The sequence below is a fragment of the Protopterus annectens genome, chromosome 1.part1, assembly GCF_019279795.1.
Source record: "Protopterus annectens isolate FY-2018-M chromosome 1.part1, PAN1.0, whole genome shotgun sequence".
In the NCBI taxonomy this organism is placed as follows: domain Eukaryota; kingdom Metazoa; phylum Chordata; order Ceratodontiformes; family Protopteridae; genus Protopterus; species Protopterus annectens.
The window spans coordinates 174,032,108-174,044,551 of record NC_056726.1 but is presented as its reverse complement, the minus strand read 5'-3'; the positions used below and the strand labels follow the sequence as shown (position 1 = coordinate 174,044,551).

Here is a 12,444-nt window from a genome sequence, read left to right as displayed (position 1 = left end):
TGTGTGTGTGTCAGCTACTTGGGCAGGGACACGAAGCACTGGTTGGACAGAGAGGGTGCTGGAAGCTTTGGCTTGACCACTCGGCTAAGATCATAACCCTATAGCTGTGCCAGTGGGGAGTCTTATTGGGGATCTGGAGAGAGAGAGAGAAACCAGCCCCAGGCTGTCTGTGATCTCTGTGTGCTCTTAAGGGAAATTGTACTTTACTGTGTGTGTACTTGTCATCTTCCCAATGTGCACGTCCCTCACTGGTGTTAGTGGTGAGGATTGAGACTCCTTGATTACTGGGCTAGTGCAGGGTCATCACATCTGGCTATTTGCCAAAGGAAAAAAAAAACAGATCTGGCTAAAGAAGTAGACTTTTCTTGCTCATAAACTAAAGATTTTAGTTATCCCTTCCATATTAGAGAGCTGTATTGTTTGGGAAAGGCCCAGTATTCTTCATTTAAGATATTATTTAAAAATGAATAAATTGTCTATACCTGACAGCATCACTGGTTACTCTATTAATTACCAAGTAAGTATAAAATTTAACATGCTAATGTCCTGGTCACAACATCAGTTTAATATGAGAATTACTAAGAGGAAACAAACAAATGTTTTATATTTTGAGTCAGAGGTGGACAGTATTTTTCTGCAGTCGTATGTCATGCTCTTTCACATGATTCTTAAAAACTGTAGTCAATATTTCCTTAACACTTTGATTGTTTGTAATGCTACTCTCATGCCACTCTCGTATCATGCTATTCTCCTATATTTTTTAACAGAATGTCCTCAAGGATAGAATCTCATACCCTGATGTTACCTTCATGGACTGGGAGTTCAAAATATCCGTTATGTATGACATTGTAAAGGTAAGCTTGAAAATAATTATGTATATACTGAGCTTCTGCTCCTTTCAGCTGTTCCCGTTAGGGGGTCACCACAGCAGATCAGCTGTTTTCATTTCTTCCTGTCCTCTGCATCTTGCTCTGTCACACCAACCACCTGCATGCCCTGTCTCACCACATCCACAAACCTTATCTTAGGTCTTTTTCTTTTCCCCTTACCTGGCATCTTTATCCTTAGCATCCTTTTCCCAATTTACCCAGCATCCCTCCTCACCACATGTCCAAACCAATACAATCTTTGTCTCCAAACCATCCAGCCTGAGCTGACCCACTAATATACTGATTCCTAATCCTGTCCATCTTTGCACACCCAATGCAATTTTTAACATCTTTAACTATGCCACCTACAACTCTGATTCCTGCCTTTTTGTCAGTGCCACCATCTCCAACCCATATAACATAGCTGGTCTGACTACCTTCTTGTAGACCTTCCCTTTTACTCTTACTGGGACCTGTCTTTCACAAATCACTCATAACACACTTCTCTACCCCCTACACCCTGCCTGTACTCTTTTCTTCACCTCTCCTTGACAATCACCATTACTCTGAAACTGTTGATCCCACGTATTTAAACTCATCCATCTTTGCCAACTCTACTCCCTGCATCCTCACCATTCCTCTATCCTTCCTCTCATTCATACACATATATTTTTTCTTAGTCCTGCTGACCTTCATTCCTCTCCTTTCTGGAGCATGTTTCCACCTCTCCAGGGACTCCTCAACCTGTTGCTTACTCTCACTACAGATCACAATGTCATCCGCAAACATCATAGTCCACGGAGACTCCTGTCTGATCTTGTCTGTCAACCTGTCCATCACCACTGCAAATAAGAAAGGGCTCAGAGCTGATCCTTGATGTAATCCCACCTCCACCTTAAATGCATCCATCACTCCTACCACAGACCGCATCACTGTCATACTACCCTCGTGCATATCCTGTACCATTCTTACATGCTTCTCTGCCACTATTGACTTCCTCATACAATACCGCAACTCTCTCTAGGCACCCTGTCACGTGCTTTCTCTAAGTCCACAAAGACACAATGCAACTCTTTCTGACCTGCTCTAAACTTCTCCATCAACACTCTCAGAGCAAACATTACATATGTAGTGATCTTTCCTGGCATGAAACCATACCACTGCTCACTAATTATCACCACCCTTCATAACCTACTCTCTCCCATAACTTCATGCTGTGATTGATCAATTTTATCCCTCTGTAGTTACTACAGCTCTGCACATCACCCTTATTCTTAAAAAAAAAATTGGTGTAAAAACACGTCTTCTCCACTTCTCAGGCATCCTTTCCCTTTCCAAGATTTCATTAAACAATCTAGTTATAAACTCCACTGCCATCTCTCCTAAACACCTCCATGCTTCCACAGGTATGTCATCTGGAACAACAGCATTTCTATTCTTCATCCCCTTCATAGCTGTCCTTACTTCCTCTTTGCTAATCTGTTGTACTTCCTGATTCATCCAACCTTCTTTCTCTCTCATTCTCTTCATTCATCAGCCCCTCAGATTTCCTCTTTCCATCTGCTCAACACACATTTCGCACTTGTCACATTCTTCACTTGTAAGTACGTTTCCCTCATTATCCTTTATCACCCTTACCTGCTGCACATTGGTCTTTCTGTCTAGCCAATTGGTACAGGTCCTTTTCTCCCTCCTTAGTGTCCAACCTTTCATACAACTCTCCATTCACCTTATCCTTAGCTTTTGCCACCTCTCTCCTCACCGTATGCCTCATCTCCTTATACTCCTGTCTACTTTCTTCATCTCTCTGACAATCCCACATCTTCTTCACCAACTTCTTTCTCTGTATACTGTCCTGTATTTCCTCATTCCACCAGCAGGTCTCCTTGTCCTTCTTCCTCTGTCCAGATGTCACACCAAGCACCTTTCTAGCTGTCTCCCTTACCAGCTCTGCTGTAATTACCAAGCTATTTGGTAACTCTTCACTGCCACCCAGTGCCTGTCGTAACTCTTCCCTGAACTAAACCTCACAATCACCCTTTTTCAACTTCCACCATGTGATCCTTGGCACCACATTCACATTCCTCTTCCTCTTCATGATCACCAACATCATCCTGCAGACCACCATTCTATACTGGCTAACCTCTGCCACCACTTTACAGTCTTCAATGTGCTTCAGACTGGCCCTCCTACACAGGATATAATCCACCTGCGCACATTTTCCTCCACTCTTGTGCATCACCCTATGCTCCTCCCTGTTCTTAAAATATGTATTCACCTCAGCCATGTCCATTCATTTCACAAAATCCACTACCATCTGACCTTCTGCATTCCTCAACGTAACGCCATACCTACCCATCACTTCCTCATCCCCTCTGTTCCCTTCACCAACATGCCTATTGAAATCCACTCCAATTACCACTCTCTCACCCTTTCATATGTTCACTACCACTTCATCCAACTCACTCCAAAATTTTCCCTTTTCATTCACCGCACACCCAACTTGCGGAGCATATGCATTAACAACATTCATCATCACACCATCAATTTCCAGCTTCATAAACATCACTCTATCTGACACTCCTTTCACCTCCAATAGACTCTTGGAATATTGTTCCTTCAGGATAACCCCAACCCCATTTGTCCTCCCATTTACACCATGATAGTACAATTTGAACCCACTTCCATTACACCTGGCCTTACTCCCCCTTCCAACTGGTCTGTTGCACACACAGTATATCAACCTTCCTTATCTCCATCATATCAGCTAGCTCTCTTCCTATACCAGTCATACTGCCAACATTCAAAATTCCTACCCTCACTACCACACACCTAACCTTCCTCCACTCTTCCTGCCTTCAGACATGCCTTCCCCCCTTCTTCTCCTTTGGCCAACAGTAGCCCAATTTCCACCAACACCCTGTTGACTAACAGTACTGGTGGTGGTCATTGTTAACCCAGGCCTCGTCTGATCCGGTATGGAAATCTGTATTGTCTGCATATGTTATTTTGCAAAAGTTTTACACCAGATGCCCTTCCTGATGTAACCCTCCCCATAAATCTGGGCTTGGGATTGGCATGAAGAAATGCACTGGCTTGTGCATCCCTAGTGGCTGGGTTATTGACTTCTCTGTTGAAAATGAATGAAAATGTCCGTCTGTTAAAGATCTTCTATATATTTAACTTTATTCTGTCATAAATAATATGACTTCCGATCAGTTTCTAATTGCATACATTTAAGCATGCAATAAAGCACTGGATCCAGTATAACTATAAACTGGGAATAAAATTTACGCAATCATGTAAGCTTATGGATATAGAACAACAAAAAACTGAAACAACCAGGAAGCAAAGTGAAGTAACCAAACAGTAAAAGTACACTGGTGGAAACAGGTGCTCAACACAATTTTTTTAGGGTAAACCAAATTTTTTAATCCGCTATTCGTCCGAAGACTTCATTAGAAACAAAAAGTCACATAATAATGCAGCCATATTTAAACCAAATTTGTTAAACAGTAAGAAAGTGGATTAATAAATTTGGTTTACGCTATAAAGAATCGTGTCGAGCACGTTTCCACCAGTGTACTTTTACTGTTTGGTTGCTTCTCTCTGGTTCCTGGTTGTTTCGGTTTTTTATTGTTGGTGGTTTTATTTGCCAAATAAATCATGGCAGGTGCTTCTTATGATGAGTTGATGGACATGATGGTACATTTGATACCTAATATGCATGAAAATGCTTTAAACAAATTGACTTCTGCAGTGGGTGAGTTACAAAACACCCTGGCAAATGTTATGAATAGACTGAATGAAATGGATTGATGTTCCAGTTATGAATTATTCCAACTGTTATGGGTCAAAATTCCATAAGAAATGAAGTTTTCAAAGATGTTACTTTCTTTTTAAATGACAATCATGACCCATTTCAAATTATTGGGAATAAACAGGAGAGCCACATCAATAGAGGCAATTTACTTGAACTGTTTGATGAAATGAAAAAGTGTTTAAAGTGTTTTCGTGGTTTAATGATTGAGAACAAGTACTTTGAACATTGTCTAAGATTAAACATCACACAGAAGGGTTTGAGATTTTATAAATTTCCCAACGGTGTAAGCAAGGACACTCATTTCTACCATGAGTTGGTTTCCTTTTTCAGTAAAGCTGGAAAATAATTTTTAACCTTGCTTATAAAAAGCAATTTCAGCAATAGTAATTTTTTGAGGCAGAGGAGCTGGAGTTACAACACCAGGAGTTGAGAGAGAAGCTACAACAAGAAGTGCTGAGAGAAAACATCAAAAAAATAAATGCAAAGACTTTTGGAAATGTTTATAATTTGTCTAATGTTTGTTTGCAAGATGTTCATTACAAAATTTTAAACTTGGGCTAGAACTTTGTTCCTAGTCAATGTGTTAATGAAACTAGAACTATTGTTGACTTTAAAAAGTATGTTAGGAAGCTGAATTTAAGTTTTATTTTGAATGGTATCAGTTCTAAGATTAAGTTCTGTAAACTTTCCAGTTATAACCCGATTCTACATCATACTATCAAGGTATTCAAAAGAAGTTGTGAAGAAGAAATAAGGCAATGTTGTAAGAATAAATCTAAAAATGTGATTTTAATTTAAGTCAGAATGAAATTAGAGCACTAAATGATTTAAAGAGTTTCATCTTAGATATATGAAAGCAGACAAGGGAGGATTGTCATAATGACACAAGAGAGTTATGTTAATGCAATTGAACAAATGCTCAGTAATGAATTAGAATATACAGAGGTTAGAAAATGTGATGTGTTGAAAAGTCATAGGAATGTATGTGATATCTTATATGAGTTATTAATAAATGCTGATATTAATCTGGAATTGTTAAATTTTTTGCATATTGATGAACCAAAAATAGGTGTAATGCTTGGTATCCCTAAATTACATAAAAACTTCAGAATCCCCCCTTTAGACTGATAGTTTCTGTGCCTAGATGTAGTACAGACAATATTTCTCTGTTTCTTGATTATGTTTTCAACTCATTGGTTAAGAAACTGGAATTTCATATCCGTGACTCATGGGATTTTCTTAACCAAATTAGAGAATTTTATGTGAGGTCAGAAATTTCTGACAACACTCCTTCTTTTACCATGATTACAGTGGACATTTTTCCCTTTATACGTCAATTCCTGTAAAAGAAGGGTTAGAATTTTTAAGTAATTTTTTGCAAAAATATGGGCACTATGACACATATCAAGTATATCTATATAGAACTTTAATGGATATAGTATTAGTGAATAATTATTTTATTTTCACCACTAAGTTTTACAAACAAAAGATAGATAGATAACTGCCTTACCTTTGATAATCACATTAATAATACTATTAAAACTGTAAACAGAAAGCTGGGCTCCTTATACAGAATCAAAATGTTCCTAACTCCTACAGCCAAAGCTACACTTGCCCACTCTCATCTGACCTCCACTCTTCTCTATGCATCACCCATTTATAGTAACCTAATGAAAAGTAATCTATCTAAACTGTCTAACACTTATAATAGTATAGCTAGATTTGTTACCGGAAATCAATTTAGAACTCATCACTGTCTAAACCTACAACAACTTCACTGGCTTGAACTTGAAAACTCGTTGCTGCTTTCCCAACTCACATTTGTCCATAGGATTTTCTACCATCCCAATAATAATCCAATACTATCTAACCTCTTTACTCCTTATACCAACCTGAATTCTCTTTGCTCCTCAAATAAACTTCTTGTTTCTTTAACTAAAACCAATAACTCTGCTGGTGCTTCCCGTTTTTCCAACACCATTGGTAAGTACTGGAATCATCTTCCTACTGAACTTACCTCCATTCCATCCCTGGCTCTCTTTAAGCAGAAACTCAAATTACACCTTAATAAACACTGGTTATGCTCTTGCTTTAACCCTGATTAAATTTGCTCTATCTCCTTTCTTTCCCACTCCCTTCCCCTGGTAGCCTACCACCTTTCTCAAAGCTTTTTTTACCATGATAATACTTTCACTATAAAGGATGTCCTGCCTTTCTCTACTCTTTTCTAGTATACAATACAATTTTACGTTTTGAATGTCTTTTTTCTTTGTTTGCCTGCCAATTATCTTTTCTTCCCCAAATTGTTTAATTTAACTTTGTATCATATACACATTATGTATTAAACTCGTAGAGTGTAGTATTTTTAAACTTATTTTCCTCATATTATTCTTTTCTGTATTATGTAACTATTTGTCTCTATGTGGAGCTTTTCTCCCCGGGCCTCTGCTGAAAATGGAAATATATCCAGTTAGACTAGCCCGGTTAACAAATGTAAAATAAATAAAATAAAATAAATAATAAAAGAAGGGGGTAGCAATGGGGGTGACAGTAGCCACCTTCATTGTTAATTTAGTTTTAGGATGGTGGGAGAAAGAATTGTTACCACACATTTCTATGTATGACAATATTTTGATGTACTGACGTTTTGTCAATGATTATTTTTTATTGTTTTAGAAGTTGATTTTGATTTGAATAATTTTATGCTAGAATTGAATAATTGTACTTTTCTAGAATTTACAACTGGAAACGGTCTTCTTATGAACTTTTTGGACATAGATTTAGAGTGAGATGGTGCCAAATTTATTTCTAGAATTCACAGAAAAGAAACTTTTAGTAACAGCTATGTCCACTTTAAAAGTGGGCATCCTATATACATTAAAAGGAACATTCCACATGGCCAGTACATTAGAACCTCCAGGATGGTCAGGGATGACCAAGATTTTTTGAATGAAATAGAATTTATCAAGAAGTTATTCTTGGAAAGAGGTTATAGCTTGGACCTACTTAACAGTACAGTGGATGAAATTATTAGTGTTAGACCAAATAAATTTCCACCCATTATTATACATGGTTTCACTAGTAAACAGATTACCAATGAAGCAAGAGATAAACCTTTAAACTCCCATTTTGCTTCAAGGTTTTGTTTGGACATGATGGTGGATTCTATGACCATTAAATATATTGTCAAAAACAATTGGAAAATTTTGCTAGGACATGAGGACCTGGCAAAATAAGTAGGGGATAGACCCCAGTTTGTAGAAAAGAAAAATGGAAACATTAAACAACTGCTGGAATTTTCAGATATGAAAAATATAACACCTTGTACTAATAAGGTTTTTGGTACTTATAAATGTTTGAACTGCAGGATGTGTAGGTTTATTTCTGAGGGTCCCTTCATAGACTTATTACATTGCAATATAACTATAAAAGTGCCAGTTAGATTTGATTGTTCCTCTACTGGGGTTGTTTATGTTGCTTTATGTACATCATGCACAGCATTTTATGTTGGCATGACCACCAGACGTCTGGGTACTAGAATTAGGGAATGTGTATATGCTATTATGACACATGATAAGAATAATGTACTGTACAAGCATTCTGTAAAATGTTCCAATTTTAAGAAATTTTTTTTTTCTGTTTTGGATGTAGTACATATGGACTTAAGGGGAGGTGATTTTAAGAATTAAGTTGAAAAGAAGGAAGTTGAGTGGATTTGGTTGGCTGTTCACCTTCCTCCTGGTTTACATGAAGCTGTAAACATCAAACGTTTTTTAAAGTGTAGAAAATCTGTCATTTATTCTGTTTGATGCATTAAGGGTTAACATCAGTGTTTTCCTATTGGTTAACTGTTTAACAAATGTGGTTTAAATATGGCTGCATTATTATGTGGTTGTTTGTTTCCGATGAAGTCTTCAGACAAATAGCAGATTAATAAATTTGGTTTACACTAAAAAGAATCATGTTGAGCACCTGCTTCCACCAGTGTACTTTTACTTAAAGCATATGGATATGCTTTACTGGAAAAGAGTTTGTAGATGCGACAACTGACAATATATCAAATGGATATCCATAAATACAGTATGTGGAGCATACTAACTCCATTTCATCTCACTTTTCAATTAGGTTGATTATGGAGATGATCCTGCCTGTTTGGTATTTTTTCATTTCTCTCCTATTACCGCTTCCTCTCACTTAATAAAATACACGTGTTTTCACTCTGACAATACTCTTCTACTTCCTGCGACTATTATATTACCATTCTGGCAGCAACCTTTCATTTCCTTCATATCACTATATGCCATAATAGTTTCCATCTTCCACCATTAGAGTCTTTTTTTCAGTGATTTTAGTCTGGCTGTAAATATTCATATTCTGACTTCACTTTTAAGGTCATAGGCTGCCATTTTAAACTCTTAGCTAAAGTTGCATTCATTCGTTATAATTCTGTTACTATTGTAAAGACAGCTTGTGTACAAGGTAAGTGCATTTACCAAGTATTACTTAGTCATTATACTACTTTATTTTATTTATTTATTTTATTTATTTTACATTTGTTGACTGGGAATGACCGACTGGAGCAAAGTGCATTTTCAGTGGAGGCCCGGGGAGAAAAGCTCCAGGATAAACAATACAGATAAAAATAATGATAAAAAAATACACAAATAAAGCTAACAATAACAATAGTTACAAATTCATTGGCAAAGAGTACAGAAATGAGTATACAGGTTCATAATAGCCTAAAGTTATATTTCAGCTTAAAATTCCTCTGGAAGAGGTAGGAGACTCTTAACAGTTGCTGGTAAATAAGTAAATAACATTCCAATGAGTAGTTTAGCCAGGTTTATCACAATGACATTGCCAATTATATACCAGGTGTTGTTTAATTGCAGTTTTAAATTGGGCTAGGGAGGGGAGCAGGGTTATTTCAGAAGGTAGTGGATTTCAGATTCGACCTATCGAGTTTGCGAAAAGGGCAATACCAGCAGCATTATTAATTTTAGTAATCTGAATTTGCAGCTTATTTGAGGAATGGAGCAGTCTTGGGTTGTTATAGGTGAGGATGAAATTACTAAGGGCTGGTGTATTTTCATGTCTGTGGAGGATTTTGTTAGTCTTAATCAAGGCATTATATTGAATAAGATTAGATAGTTCCAGCCATCCAAGCTGTTTAAGGTTGATGCAGTGGTGGGTTCTAAAAGGCAAGCCTGTTACAAACCTGGCAATGTGATTGTAACAGTTGTAAGTTTGTTAAGGTTAGTTTTATTAAGATTAATGAGAAGGGGGGATGCATAAAAGAGCTTTGAAAGGAGGTGTGATTGGGCTGTGGCCACCTTGGCTGTTGGAGTGAGGAAGGCTTTGATTCTATACAGTGACCCAATTTTCCTATTGATATTCTTGATGGTTTGATTTACATGGTGGTCATATTTTAAGTTATTATTAATAATGACTCCCAGCAATTTTGTGTGAGAGTCAGGGGAGGTAAGTGTCCCATCTTTTGCATTTATGGTAAAGTTGAAGGTTACATACTTTTGGGTAGGTGGAAAAAGGAGTAATTTCGTTTTTTTGGGATTAAGTAAAAGCTGGCAGTTGGAGAGACAATCTTCTATGGTAGTAAATGTAGTCTGGGTATCAGTCTCTAACTCAGTGGGAGTAGTAGCAGAGCAGATCAAGGTGGAGTCGTCAGCATATTGGATACAGCTGATGTTATGAATGACAGTGGGCAAGTCATTAATAAAGATTGAGAATAGTAGTGGACCTAATATGGACCCTTGAGGTACTCCAAGGGTGCTTGGTAGTAGTTTGGAAAGCTTATATTGCCAGAGAACGGCCTGTTGTCTCTCTTTTAGATAGGATGAGAAACAGAGGAGGGCATTAGAGTCTAGGCAAAAAGTTTGCAGGGTACGAATTAGAAGTTGGTGATCAACCATATCAAATGCCTTGGAAAGATCCAAGAAGAGGGCAGAGGATGTTCGGTTGTTGTTGTGGTTATTGTTTACGGTGTTGGTAAATGTCATTAGGGCTGAGGTGGTACTATGATGAGGGTGGAAACCATGCTGGGTATTAGCCATTAGGTGACTCTGAATAAGATATTGCATGAATTGTTTATGAATACATTTCTCCGTGATCTTAGCCAGAGGGGAGAGTATAGCTATGGGTCTATAGTTAGAGTATTCAGTAGAGGAACCACCTTTATGTAAGGGAATTACATAGGATGTTTTCCAGATGGTAGGAATACAGGCTTATGATATAGTGCGGTTGATTAGAATGGAAATTGGGTAGGCAATGGTATCAGCAGAGATTTGAAGGAACTCAGCTAGGAGTTGGTCAGCGGCAAGTGTGGAGGGTTTTAATTTTTTTAGCAGACTACGGATAAAAGAAGTAGAGACAGGCTTAAAGCTGAATGAGAGTTAACTATTAGAGGTGGGGATATTAGTATCGGGGGGGGGCTAGGAGGTAAATGGATGGCTAGTGCTTGAATTGTTTCTGTAAAGAAATGATTGAAACTATCTGCTACCTCCTCTGGGGTTCTATCAGTAGTGGCAGCGGGGGTAGGTGTGGATGTTTTGCCTGGATGTAGTAACTTGTTCAGCCCAGCCCAAAACTTTTGAGGATTTTTCTGATTGTCTGCCTGTAAACTGCAATAGTATTGTTTTTTATCAAGTAGGATAAGTCTTTTGGTTTCATTCCTAGTGTGCCTATATATATTATGATCATGGGGATCTTAAGTGAGGCGCCAAGTGGCCCAAAGTTTATTTCTGTAGGTTATTTTTAGTCTGGACTCCTTAGAAAGCCAAGGAACTTTTTTACCATTAGTTTTCTTCTCTACTAGAGAAGTTCTCTGCTACAAAGTTTCTTTGTCAAAAGCTCCTTTCTCTCTGTCTGTCTGTATGTCTGTCTGTCCCTCTCTCTCTCTCTTTGTATTTCTTTTCATGCTCTTGTCTGACATCTAAGCCATTTGTAGTAAGTTAGAACAAAGAAAGTGTAAGAAGCAATTTGACCCTACTCAAAAGTAATTACTCAGAGTCAAACTTCTCTACCGCCAAAGAGTGCAACTGCAGAATTTTAAAGTAAAGGTGAAATCAAGAACAATGTGGATGTCAATAGACATAGAGGGGAGACAATCTGTATTACTGTGTGGGCAGAGTTCCCTCTCAGGGAGGGGTCCAATAAGCAAGCAAAATCCTAACTTTCACCTTGTCAGAGAAACCTGGGAGAAAAGATACTAGAAGAATTCTTCACTTCACAGATCTTCTCCCAACCAGTCTCTGTATACGCTTGTGCCCACCAACAAAAAATTATTTTAGTGTATATATATATATATATATATATATATATATATATATATATATATAAAATCTCCCAAATTCTGCTTCAGAGTATTCTTTATAATAATTGTTTAATTGTTTTATGTAACGTTTGAAAATGGATCTTTCTGCCTTCCATTACTTTCAGTTGCTGAAGCCCAAATTCTTAAGATGGCTGCTTCTTATATATCCTAGTCAACAACCTTGCTGTTTAACTTGTCTCTTTGTACTGGTATCAAGTGCCTTTAAGTCAGCTGTCATACTGTTGTGACCAAATGTAATAACATCTCCACTACTGGGGATTATAGTTCCACAGGTAATCTCTCTCTGTTTGCTAAAATTCTTAAAAGATAGATATGCAATCAGACCATTTTATTCTTGTAGGATCATGGCTTTCTTGGAGATGCCCATCATGGTTTCAGACTTAATTTCAGCATTCATGGTG

General features: G+C 37.6%; 1 protein-coding gene across 1 annotated transcript in view; it reads left to right on the top strand.

The window, feature by feature from the left end:
- The first annotated feature begins 463 nt into the window (after nt 1-463).
- LOC122814299 (heat-stable enterotoxin receptor-like) overlaps nt 464-12,444 on the top strand; it is a 436,605-nt gene continuing 424,624 nt past the window's right edge. Inside the window, exons 1-2 of the mRNA XM_044086889.1 lie at nt 464-517; nt 768-854. Of these exons, the coding sequence (XP_043942824.1) occupies nt 464-517; nt 768-854 (141 nt within the window). The remainder of the gene's footprint in view (nt 518-767; nt 855-12,444) is intronic.